The sequence below is a fragment of the Biomphalaria glabrata genome, chromosome 2, assembly GCF_947242115.1.
Source record: "Biomphalaria glabrata chromosome 2, xgBioGlab47.1, whole genome shotgun sequence".
NCBI lineage: Eukaryota > Metazoa > Mollusca > Gastropoda > Planorbidae > Biomphalaria > Biomphalaria glabrata.
The window spans coordinates 49,348,826-49,362,606 of record NC_074712.1 but is presented as its reverse complement, the minus strand read 5'-3'; the positions used below and the strand labels follow the sequence as shown (position 1 = coordinate 49,362,606).

General features: G+C 36.8%; 1 protein-coding gene across 3 annotated transcripts in view; it reads right to left on the bottom strand.

Annotated features, from left to right (window-relative positions):
* The window catches only part of LOC106077240 (uncharacterized), a 107,775-nt gene that overhangs the window by 82,252 nt on the left and 11,742 nt on the right, over window positions 1–13,781 (bottom strand). For all 3 annotated transcript variants that reach the window (XM_056021082.1, XM_056021084.1, XM_056021083.1), the window contains exon 3: window positions 1,066–1,212. In XM_056021082.1, coding sequence (XP_055877057.1) covers window positions 1,066–1,212 — 147 coding nt within the window. The remainder of the gene's footprint in view (window positions 1–1,065; window positions 1,213–13,781) is intronic.

Genomic DNA, 13,781 nt, shown 5'->3' with positions numbered 1-13,781 from the left:
CGGCGCTATTTTGTCAGGTCACCGTTTGTTTGTAGCTTGCTGTTTATAACTTATTATATTCAGGCTGAAAATGTCTAAATCTGTATCTACTTACATTACGGACCTATGAATGGACCCCGACCGCCTTTGAGTTTGTACGAAAACACAAACTTTCTTTGTAATCTTGTTGTAGGTGTATTTATCGTAATTTCCTCCTGGTTAATATTTTATTTGAAAACTGTTAACGGATTGCTAAGTGATAGTATCAAGGCCTTCGTAAGAATATTTACAGTTCTTTACTTTGATCTCGCTCTTTTCTTTTGAAAGATAACAAAAGGGCAGCTTATAAAGGTCGGGGTTTTTAGACTTTCAAATGTTGCTATTGAATTCATTTGATGTTCATTCAAATGTTGCATTCTGTTCTGAGAACAGCTGCTAATGGTTGCACAACAATGAGAGATGATGTTGTAAAGTAGCAGACTTCTCGAGCTAATAAAGTCAAAGTGAAGAGAATGTCCCAATACAAATAGAATTAAAAATATATCTACGTTAGCAATCTGACGCCATTTTGTAATTTCATAAGGGCTAAAACATTTATGACCAAAAAAAAAAAAGGAGTTCCGATGAGTATTAACAACTGTCAGTTAAATATTGTTTCATGTTAAATTGGTACTAATAGCTGGGAAAATGTGGCACTGGATAAATCCAGCTGGAGAGCGAGCATAAAAGAAGGGTACTGGATTGCAGATGAACAACACACCAGAAGTAGAAAGAAGGGTGAAAGTTCTAAAGCGTCTGATAAGTACAGATATCCACAACCTGTTACGGCAGATGTGTATCAAGTACAGATCCCAGACGACGAACTGTCACAGCTCCCATACGACGAACTGTCACCTTACCCCTACGACGAAAGTCAAAGGATAGGTGAGATTAAAATATATTGACCGGAATCAAACGATTATTTCATGCCATTGATATCTGAAAGATTTTCCAGACTAGAGCGTTTGAAGAGTAAAGTTTTGGTTGTTGCTGGTTCTTTTTTTTTTTGGCGCGTTTTTTTACAGGTTTGAAGTTAAAACAACTTACCGGATGTGACTGCAGCATATTTGTAATTAAAATCCCCGCAGTTTTTCTTACAGCTGATAGTGGTAGTCATCTCTGGGCTGTAGTCACCGGGGCTGACAGAGAAATGGCGCCTTCTGACTGACTCCAGAAAACATCCTTGATAGGCGGCTAGAAAAGAAATGAATAATGCTTTTTTGTCACATAAATTATGATAAATTGACTATTAAATATACGTTTTACGGCCAAAGCTCGAAATTGGCCAATTTGGCTTGCCAGTTAGGGAAATGGCTAGAGACAAAGTAGTCAGGAAATCTTCATGTGCAGATTTTGTGTGAGAGTGTTTTAATTTTTTTAATTATAATAATTGATACACAAACAAATCAGTACGTTTTACAACAAGATACATATTTATTATATATCGAATTAAACTAAAACTTTTTATTTGTCAAATCTGCACATCGCTTTGTTGAGCACATGGTAGTGTAAGTGCAACCTAAAGCTGAAAGAAGAAGCAGGCCGATCTGCAACTGACCAAACCTACTAATGTCACGTATGCAGCCGGCTTTCTAAAGCGAAGGTTGGACTTTACAGTCATCTTCGAGTTCATAAGATATGAGAAATGTGCTCATCTTCAATCACGAAGGAGGATATATATATATTTATATATATATATATATATATATATATATATATATATATATATATATATATATATATATATTTGCGTAGATTTTTTTTTTGCATTGTTTTTTTTTCATTCATTGTTTCATTCATTTTTTTGGACAAAATTAAACACCCCACACACATTACGATTTTAAATACATTGCAATAATTACATAAAAAGCTTAAATCCAAAATCACATGTACAAAAACAAACTATTCTTCACATTAAAAATGCATTAAAACACAAACCTACATCCAAAAAAATCATTTTTTAAAGACAATCAAATAAACATATATAATTTATCCGCTAAAATGTCATGCGCTAAAACGGCGGCGAAAACAAAAACTTCCACTGCGCCAAAACGGCTGCGCCAAAAGTTCTGCTTCGCACGAGCCAAGGAATAATAGTCACAACGAAGCCGCCGTCAGAAGAATAAAATGAAGGCACTAAGAACATAATCTTTAATTTTAAAACAGCAGACGAAGAGAAAATTATCGTCACAGCAACACCAACCGATATTACACAAGAATCAACAGCTACCTGAAGTCTTTCAACAGTACAACGGATAGTGGCCAGGGATTTTCCGGCATTTTGCGAAGTCGTCGGCCAAAGTTGAATAAAAACGTTTAGTTTCAAGTACTTTGGGTGTTGGCCATACTCCCCGAGCCACTTAGCAAAATAATATAAAGGGTCATGCTCCTTTAAGGTATAGAATATAGAACATCAAAGTATGATGATTCAACTGAATATGACCTATGACCTACAATGTTCTCATTCAAAGCGTCCTTGATCGTTTAAACTTATCAGCTAGCTACATAATCACTAATAATTGGACCGTGATAATAGTTCGACCATGACAATAATGATTATAACAGATCATAACTGGACCGTGTTGTCATCATGTATTGTCTTTCTAATAATACTGTGTAAGATCAATATGATGTCAAAAAAAAAATCTATCATGTTTTATTGAAAATAAATATTCAAATGCACTGACCGCACCTGCAACACATGCCGCCTGGCAACAAAGGAATTATTTATATATCATCTTTCAACGTGAGCAATAGTTTTTTTGTTGTAGCCTGACGTCTGCCAATTCTAGACAAGGGAAATAAAAACCAATTTTCGAGAAACAATCGTCAAGAATGGATGGTTAATGTTCTTGTTGCGTGTCGCAGTCTGAGTATTTGATATGCGTCGTCTGCCTTGCAAAGGGAAACAACCCCAGACAATACAGTGCTTTCTGATTGTTTCAACTGTGCCGTCTAATTTCTCTTCCATTCTCTCTCTCTCTCTCTCTCTCTCTCTCTCTCTCTCTCTCTCTCTCTCTCTCTCTCTCTCTCTCTCACTCTCTCACTCTCTCTCTCTCTCTCTCTCACTCTCTCTCTCTCTCTCTCTCTCTCTCACTCTCTCTCTCACTCTCTCTCTCTCTCTCTCTCTCTCTCTCTCTCACTCTCTCTCTCTCTCTCTCTCACTCTCTCTCACTCTCTCTCTCTCTCTCTCTCTCTCACTCTCTCTCTCTCTCTCTCTCACTCTCTCTCTCTCTCTCTCTCTCACTCTCTCTCTCTCTCTCTCTCACTCTCTCTCTCTCACTCTCTCTCTCACTCTCTCTCTCTCTCTCTCTCACTCTCTCTCTCTCTCTCTCTCTCACTCTCTCTCTCTCTCTCTCTCTCTCTCTCTCTCACTCTCTCTCTCTCTCTCTCTCACTCTCTCTCTCACTCTCTCTCTCTCTTCAGTGCAATATCTCATTTGTTTGTGTACGAGTAACGTACGACATGTATTATCTATTTAGAACTAGCTATTATTTGTTTTAAACTCGACCTTTAGTTTACTTTGCTACTTTTATCATCTAAAATGCTTGAGAAATTAGATCAAATCTTCATTGTAGTCTATAGTGTGTCTCGCTAATTAAATTATTAGCGTAGCTTTATCAAGACTATTTTGATGTAACCTCTACATTAGATAAAGTATATAGATCTAAAACTGAAACAATTATTCATTTTTTTATACTACCAAATTAAAGGTAAGTTGGATCTTGTGGTATATGTTCTCTAGACTATCGATTGATGATCTCAATGGTAGCGGGTTTAAACCACGTACGCTTCAATCCCCGGCAGTCCTGCATCAGGTTTTGGCAAGTAGGCCTACATACTAATCTCCATATCTGAAGGAACATCCGAACCATGTAGAACAAACAAATAATGTCTATATTTGAAACTACAATGATTTATTTACAACCAAATATAGGCAAAGTGGGAGTAAGTTGTAACCTTTACTAATGTTCTGTTTTTAATATAGGCCTAATTAATGAGTTTGGGTATAGCCGTAAGGCAGCGGAGGTTTGGATTCAGAGTTTTCCTTCTCCTAGATGGGTAGCCAACCAATGATTGTTTTACTTTTTAATGTTTGGAATAGATGTCCAAGCTCAACTACATCAAACATTGTATACAACTTCAAGTTACGTGGTGTGTACTGTGTACATTACCATTGATTGGCTTATCAAAACTTGGTCAGTATAAAAGAAAATTAATTAATAATACATGCTTTTATTTCATAGATGGATCTGGGTGGGTTGATCGATGAATGTATATAGATCTGCATAGATCTATAGATCTGTAATTAAATAGACAAATAATTGTATGTGTGTGTAAGACTTGTATAACTATCATGGATCCCAGGGCTGCATAGAACGCACTAAAATAGATGTATGATTAAGTACACATCTTTGAATCACAGCATCCTGTGGGGCGACCACTGGGGGTTCGAAAGATGATTTGCCAGCGGTTGCCTGAGACCATAGGAAATATGGATTATTTATATAAACATCTTAAACTTGACATCGTACAACTTTTTTTGTTCAATAGTAGCTATTTACTTGTGTACTTTAAATGTTATTTGAGGATAGAAGTTGCAGACAAGTGATTTCTTTCTAGTGTGAACATTTAAGCACTTTGTGGTGTAATTGACAGTCACTTCCGTTCTAATAATAAATAAGCCACCGTTAGCCTACAGGGATGACCAGTAGTTTAGATGTAAGCCTCTGGCTAATGCACAAACAAAACGTCGACTTGTTAGACCTATGAAACCTAACACCATTGCTGAGACATTAAGGCATTTTATTTGGGGGCCACCTCAAGTGGGAGCCCGGAGGGACTCTTGAATGAGGACAACCCCCTACCCCCAATACTCCACTGAAATTCCATTGATGCCAGGATGTATCTCGTTAAGGACGATTGGCTGCCATTAATGCTGAGATCAATGAACAATAAACGTGTGTTCTATACAATCAGCAAGAGGAACTGGGTTCAAGAATACTTCAGTTACTTTGTTTCTTCCATAGTTTTAATGGCTGTACACATAGACAGAAACAAAAATAATCTTACGATAAAAAACGTTGCAGTTTTAGCCTGAACATTCTAGAACAATAATTGCATACCAAATAGTGCGTAATGCCATAGCCTGAACATTCTAGAACAATAATTGCATACCAAATAGTGCTTAATGCCATAGCCTGAACATTCTAGAACAACAATTGCATACCAAATAGTGCTTAATGCCATAACAAATCGAAGTCGCTGTATTGAGTTTTATATTTTGAATTAAAGATTAAAACTAAACATACAAAATATTCCATTTTATATTATTAGAGATTTTCTTCAATGGCGGATAATGCGTAGCTGTTTGGTGTATCGGGTGTCCAGTCAACAAGGTTAGTGTTGGTAAGTGTTTCTTTTTAAGTGACTTGATAGTTTGTGATCGATTTGATCAGCTGTCGGCCATTTGTAGCTGACTTATTTTATTTCGTTGGAAACATACACGTTCAATTTGATGTTTGTGCCATTATTTCGTTGGTCTAGAAAGTCGCCAAGATTGAAATAAAGACATAACTAAATGCTAGTAATTTCGAAACTTCTATAGAATGTGGTTTGGCCTGATGAAAGTACAGGTCAAGATAAAAGTACAGGCCCAGATGAAAGTACAGGCCCAGATGAAAGTACAGACCCAGATGAAAGTACAGGTAAAGATAAAAATACATGCCCAGATGAAAGTACAGACCCAGATGAAAGTACAGGTCAAGATAAAAGTACAGGCCAAGATGAAAGTACAGACCCAGATGAAAGTACAGGCAAAAATGAAAGTACAGGCCAAAGATAAAAGTATAGGCCCAGATGAAAGTACAGACCCAGATGAAAGTACAGGCCAAAGATAAAAGTATAGGCCCAGATGAAAGTACAGACCCAGATGAAAGTACAGACCCAGATAAAAGTACAGACCCAGATGGAAGTAACGGCCAAGATGAAAGTACAGACCCAGATGAAAGTACGGGCAAAAATGAAAGTACAGGCCAAAGATAAGAGTACATGCCCAAGATAAAAGTATAGGCCCAGATAAAAGTACAGGCCTAGATGAAGTACAGGCAAAGATGTAAGTACATGCCAAGATGAAAGTACAGGCCAAGATGAAATTACAGGCCCAGATGAAAGTACAGGCAAAATTGAAAGTACAGGCCAAAGATAAAAGTACAGGCCCAGATGAAAGTATAAGCACTGAAAAACTAATTGAATGAATGACGTGATCATTTTGTTTGAATGTTTCTATTCTCATTCTTGCATATAATTAAGGGAGCCTGGAAATGTCTGGGAGAGTAAGGCGATGGAAGACAAGTGCAACTAGAAATGGGCCACAAGTAGGCGTGAGGTAAACAAGGACTTTCAATGTACAACGGAAAGACATTTGAAAATTTTTTAAATCCTCATTCGTTTGACTCTTTACCCGTGATTAGAGCAAGCTATTGACAAGGGGAGGAGAGAGACATCCCGACAAGGTGCTGTAACGTCCTGACAAGGTGCTGTAACGTCCTGACAAGGTGCTGTAACGTCCTGACAAGGTGCTGTAACGTCCTGACAAGGTGCTGTAACGTCCTGACAAGGTGCTGTAACGTCCTGACAAGGTGCTGTAACGTCCTGACAAGGTGCTGTAACGTCCTGACAAGGTGCTGTAACGTCCTGACAAGGTGCTGTAACGTCCTGACAAGAAGGGGGAGCGGTGCGAAGCCGGTTAATATATAAAAAAAAAATTGTAGCTGTAGCACACAATCCATGTATGAATATTAACCAAATTAAATGATATTATTGCCAATATTCAAATAGTTTCAATACGAGATTTTGTGTCCGCCTTTAAGTAGGGAGCATTGCAAGTGTAGGTCCAAACCGATTTGAGCCAACGTGCAGACTAATAGGTTAGACAAACATTTTAATTGAACAACGAAGCTACCTTTAAAAAAACAATACACGAGTAAATAGGCTACAATCAGATTGTAAACTTTCCTTGTTAGCAGAAGTTATTTAACAATCAGACTGTAGAACTTTAAATAATGACCTGCCGATTTTTTTTTTGTGTCTTCCCCATTCTAGAACGAGAAACCGCCGTTAAAGACTGGTGGCTTACAGTACAGTACACAAGTAGGAAGTAGGTGATGGGGGTACATATTTGTTCAGGTACGGGGGCACTACTGGGTGGAGGAATTGATCTGCATGACGTCATTGTCTTTGATTGACACTGTTTTTACTTTAAATCAGAGACCCGTGAATCTAAAGCGTCAACATTCTTCCATTTCTAAGAATCGATCAGTATTACCTCGCACAGATATATGACTTCCTGTTAAATAAGAACAAAAGTATAGGAAGGTATGTGGGGAAAAGAGAGGACTTTCGTGTTCGCTTCATATTTATAGGGCGCCATCAAACAGAAAGCCCTATTTACAGTACTCTAGTAGCTCCTGGAGTCGCATAGGGCTGCCATAGGGACTACTTTTGTGCTTCCGCAATTTTCATTCCCGTTAACTACAATGGTATCGACTATACAATGAATTTGGTATCGACTACATAATGAACTCGGTATTCGATCTAAAGCTTGAGTTTGAATGCACGAGTCTACGTCATTAATTAAGACCCAATGTCGTCCGTCCGATTACTCAACTACAAGCGATAAATCATTCGCCTGGTGTAGGGATTTTTTTCCCCCTTGGTTGTCCCTCGCTGCGTGCCTCCTCCCCATTCTCCCGTCTAACAAATGCAAAATTATGAAGTCACCTGTCAATATTAGTAACTAAATATCAATAGAGAAGGTTTCTTTTTTCTTTTGTATTTATTATAGTTATTTATTGTAAAACTAAAACACACTCAGACATAAATTATATTTATATTTATATATTATATAAATTTCTAAGTCTCGATATGTAAGTTAGCACATTTCTCGCATCAAGATGGATGTATTGGCTAGATCTAGATACATTTAAAAAGTAATCTTTTTTTTTTTTTTGGAAATACTTTCAAATAATAAGTTGTCTCCTTCAGAACAAGGATGCTAATTTTGCAGTAAGTGCAGGCCGTTCAATGACTTTAACATGGTTTAAACCAGTGGTTCCCAAACTTTTATGTCTCCTAGACCCCTTGCCATGGTTTCTGATTTTCCGTAGACCCCCTGTTTACTTGTATTGCATTTTGCAAATTCATCAACATTTTTAAAAACTAATGTCTAACTGTAGTGAGTCTAAGAGTGAAAAGGCAATTTAAATCTACATTTGAAGTTATACAGATTGATAAAATTTAAATTTAAACCAATTAAAATAACAAAATATATATTTATGGAATCAAACACACTGGAAGTTGTTTTTTTTTTTGTAGGCTCATCATCCGTTGCTACGGATATTAAGTTTCATATAGGAATTTGTTGTTCTATGAAACATTAAATATTAATTCAGTAATTTGCTTTTGGGATTCTTGTAAACGTTTTCACAAAAAGCAGTTTATCTTGTATTTCTTGATCTTTCATGTGTGGCTCAAATATTGAGTCCGCAGAACTGTTTTCACTAACAGGAGAAGGGGCGAAGATGAGTAACTGGCGCTAAAACCAGTAAGTTTTGGAAAGGCGGGCGCTTTCTACCCACCTAGCAGAAGAACTGAATTCAAACCTCTGCTTTGCAGCTATACCCAAACATGGGAAAGGTGTTGTGAGTCAACCCTGAGGAAAAATAAGGAGCAAGCAACCCTTAGGCATCCTGTCAGAGCCTGCTAAACCGTTGATCCGAAACTGTATATATATGTCGTTTGCAAAGAATTACATAAGTAGCTTTTAATGTTATAATTTATACCACCGATATGCCCTTGAACTGTATTGTTGCTTTAAAAAATTCATAATATCAGATGTAGGTTTGTGTGTAATACAAGTTTTTAAAACTACTTCAAGGGCAGATAAAATCAATTTTTTACCGTTAGTGTTTTCCGAGATATTGTAAGACGCTCACAAAGGCATCATCTTCTATATATGATGTCGAAGAGAGATTTTGTGGCTGTATTCTGAACGTTATCTTTATTTTTCATTTGAATAGCAGTATAAATATTTAAAGGATTAAAGGTACATTTACATATTAGTGTAGGAAATAATTGCATTAATGTTAGTGAAAATTAAAGTCACAAATGAAATGAAATTCATTATCGTAGACCCCCATTGACATCTCATAGACCCCCAATTTATTTTTTCTCTTTCGTAGACCCCTTGGAAGTCTTTGTAGACCCCTGGGGGTCTATATAGACCACTTTGGGAATCACTGGTTTAAACGTAGTCTTCCCAATAGAGAGGAAGTCAACAGATCTTGGTTGCTTTATTACCCTTCTAAAAAGTCAGTGTACTGTTTCTGTTGTGTATTATTCACTTCAACAAGCAGTAACTCTAGATCGTCATTTGAGTTATCTTCTGGATTTTGTAATTGGCGACACACAGAGAGACTGAGGGATCACGAAAACAGTCCAAGTCATCGAATATCTTTTACTAAATGGAAGGAATTGGAACATCGGATTTCACAAGGTATGTTGATTGATATGGAAGTTGAGAAACAAATTCAAAATGAAAAGCAGAAATGGCGTGAAGTGCTGAAACGAATTCTGGCTTGCATAAAATTTCTAACTAGCCAAAATTTGGCTTTACGTGGTCACTGTGAAAGTCTTGCTGAAGATGATACCGAATGTTACAATATAGGAATTTCCTGGCCACAATGAAGCTAATTGCTCAGTTTCATCCATTATTATCAAGTCATCTACAGCATTCTAAAAATGTTCCGGGTTCAGTTTCATATCTGTCACCAAGAATTCAAAATGAATTTATCAGTCTTCTTGCATCTACTGTCAGAAAGCAGATACTCTGTGATATTCGACGAAACAAATATTATGGACTAATACTAGATTCAACACCTGATTTAGCACACCGGGAACAGTTATCAGAAGTTATTAGGTTTGTTGATGTTAATTTCAAAACCAAAAAAGTGACCATCAAAGAATCTTTTCTTGGTTTTATTCAGCTTCATGTAAAAGATGCAGCAACACTAGAAAATGTTATTGTTGAACAGTTGCAAGCAGACAACCTTCCTATAGTTGACTGTCGATCTCAGTGTTATGATAACGCAGCTGTAATGGCAGGAGAACTGTCCGGACTCCAACAAAGAATTGCCATTCGAAATCCTCAAGCATCGTTTGTTAATTGTAACAACCATAGCTTGAATTTAGCTGGATTACATGCTGCAAAACAGGATCCAGTTGTTGTTACATCTTTTGGTACAGTTGAGAAAATTTACGTTTTTTTCAGTGCTTCAACTGTTCGATGGGAGAAAATGAAAGAATTGCTTGGAATTACATTGAAGAGAGAATGTCCAACACGCTGGAGTGCAAGACAAGATGCGGTGAATGCAATCCACGAACAGTTTGATGAATTTTTACAGCTGTTAGAAAACCTGTATGAAGATGGTACTCAAACTAGTGAGACTCAGAATGATGCATACAGTTTGCTTCAAAATGTGATGAATTTCAATTTCATCACTCTACTTGATTTCTGGCATGCAGTTTTGTCAAAAATTGACCGGATTCAAAAACGACTGCAAGATCCATCAATGAATTTCCATGACGCAGCACTGGATTTAGAAGGACTGCAGCAACGGCTAAGTAGCATTCGAGAAGATGTTTGCATCACTGCAGTCAATGCAGCTAAAGTTCTGTGTGAAAAATTGGGAATTAGGATAGAAGGAAGAATTAAACGTCGAAAACAGATGCCTGGTGAAAATGCTGGTGATGCAGGACTCGCTGCGGTTGAAGAAATAACTCGCATTATGAAATCAGTTATTGATAGACTAATCCAGGAGATGACAACACGATTTGGTCGTCTGAAGACGTTAGATGAAAAGTTTGGATTTCTATTCAACATCAGCAAATTGTTTGCTAATGATACCTCTAATGATATTCAACAGCACTGTGCTACGCTGGCTGACTTTTATAAAACTGATATCGATGGAACTGAACTGTTCGTAGAAATCAGTGACTGCAGTATGTTGCTGAAAACCCGGCCAGATGCTACCCCAAGCAGCCCATTAGAATTACTTTCATTATTATTTCATATGGCAATGACATATTTCCAAACTTGTGAATTGCTTTGCAAATTATGCTGACAATCTCTGTGTCAGTTGCTAGCTGTGAGCGTTCTTTTAGTAAACTAAAAATCATTTTAACTTATTTGAGAGCTTCAATGGGTCAGGAGCGTCTGTCAGACTTGGCATTGCTAAGCATAGAAAAGGAGCTGGTCGAAACAATTAATTTTGATGATGTCATTGACAACTTTGCTAGTGCAAGATCACGAAAAGTAGTTCTATAAGAAATGGCTAATGTTGCTTCAGATTGTTCATTAACTTTGTTTACAATAAAAAAAAAATAATTTATTGATTGGTGATTGTTTTAATGCAAATATAGATTACGCATACTAATATGGGGGGGGGGGGCGTCAACAGACTATGCCGCCCCGGGCGCCTGGCACCCTCGGTACGCCACTGGACGTAATCATCTTCTTTTTTGAAGTAACGTCTGTATTATATAAGATAAGATTATATGCTTTCTAAATTCATTGCTTTACAAACTAAAATTTTAATGAAAAGTACAAAATTAGAACTTAAGAATTATATAGCACTTCTTTAAATATTAGATCTATGAACAAACATTGACTAATTTAAATATAGGGCCTCATACTATTAATGAGGTAGGCCATCTTGTGATTATAGGCCGTTATTAGTGTTGTATCGTTTGGGTGTTAGTCTGCAAGTTTAGAGTATTAAAAAAAACACAAGAAAAAATACTGAAAAGCTGATTGAACAATACGTTATAAATTTGATGGGTTTTTTTTTTTTTCATTTCATTTTAAAAAATGCCTAAAAGTTCCTTTGTAATTGTTCTTCTTACATATAGTATCAAGCCTACATCTAGTATTCTTGCTGAAAGGTCTAAAGTCTTATTGATGACGGTTTGCTTACATGTGAAAAAAACGCCAAATGACTTTTTGAAATTTCATTACTTTAAACAATCAAAACAAGACCATGGCTTGAATGTCCACTGGTGACCTCGACAGTTAACGGCGATAACACAAACTCTCTTTGTAATCTTGTTTATATTGAACTTGTTTTTTTTTATATTGTTGTCCTAGCAGAAAAAAATCATGAGCCTATTTACATCTACCACGTTGTGGTCTCGAGAGGAGATTCAAACTTTTTATACATCTACCACGTTGTGGTCTCGAGAGGAGATTCAAACTTTTTATACATCTACCACGTTGTGGTCTCGAGAGGAGATTCAAACTTTTTATACATCTACCACGTTGTGGTCTCGAGAGGAGATTCAAACTTTTTATACATCTACCACGTTGTAGTCTCGAGAGGAGATTCAAACTTTTTATACATCTGCCACTTTGTGGTCTCTAGAGGAGATTCAAACTTTTTATACATCTACCACGTTGTAGTCTCGAGAGGAGATTCAAACTTTTTATACATCTACCACTTTGTGGTCTCGAGAGGAGATTCAAACTTTTTATACATCTACCACGTTGTAGTCTCGAGAGGAGATTCAAACTTTTTATACATCTACCACGTTGTGGTCTCGAGAGGAGATTCAAACTTTTTATACATCTACCACGTTGTGGTCTCGAGAGGAGATTCAAACTTTTTATACATCTACCACGTTGTGGTCTCATGAGGAGATTCAAACTTTTTATACATCTACCACTTTGTGGTCTCGAGAGGAGATTCAAACTTTTTATACATCTACCACGTTGTGGTCTCGAGAGGAGATTCAAACTTTTTATACATCTACCACTTTGTGGTCTCGAGAGGAGATTCAAACTTTTTATACATCTACCACTTTGTGGTCTCGAGAGGAGATTCAAACTTTTTACATCTTGCACGTGGAATATCGATTGTTTTGTTTTGTTCGGAGCGGTGGAGGGGTGGGGGGCAGAGACAAAAAGAGGTGGGGGGGGAAAAAGACCACAATTTTGATAAAACAAAAAAAGAAGTACAGTTTTAAACATCTGTAATTACAACTTCAATTTAAAACTATCACCCTAGTCTCTCGTATCGATTGTGTTTTGTTTTATTTGTTAAGACAGCTCTGATCCCGGTAGTTACCAAACTCTCTTTGTGTTTGCCTCACTGTTTCTAACACAGTTCGACTCACCCTCTAATCACGTGCTTTGTCAAGTATGTTTCACATAGTCGGTGATTAATTGTTCTCTTCTGATAGAAAGTTGATTTTTTCAAAGATATTTATGAACATTTAAATATACGTAAAAATCATGTCATTGTTTGTTGTTGGTCAAAGTGACAGAGGATCTATATAGGTCAGCTCACGGGCTTTGAAACTCTCACCATTTACTTCCTAATGATTAAATCGATCAAACGTATTGGCGGATATTGCATATGCAAATAATGTTTTCATTATATTGGAAGTTCAACATTACAGATCTATATTTTCAAGAGAGTGCAAGTGCAATTTATGAATTGCTGCCTGGTCAAGTGGATTGTTATCACTATTCAAATTAAATTGTGATGTTGTTAGCAATGTGAAGTTTCTAAAACTTTTTGAAAGATGATTAGCGTCTTAGAGTTCAGTTTCCATTGAAGACTTAAGGAGTTCAGTGTTGAACTCTTTAGTGGGTGGAGGGAGTTATGTGACCGGTACAAAAGTACTTGACCTTGAAGTTCAAATGT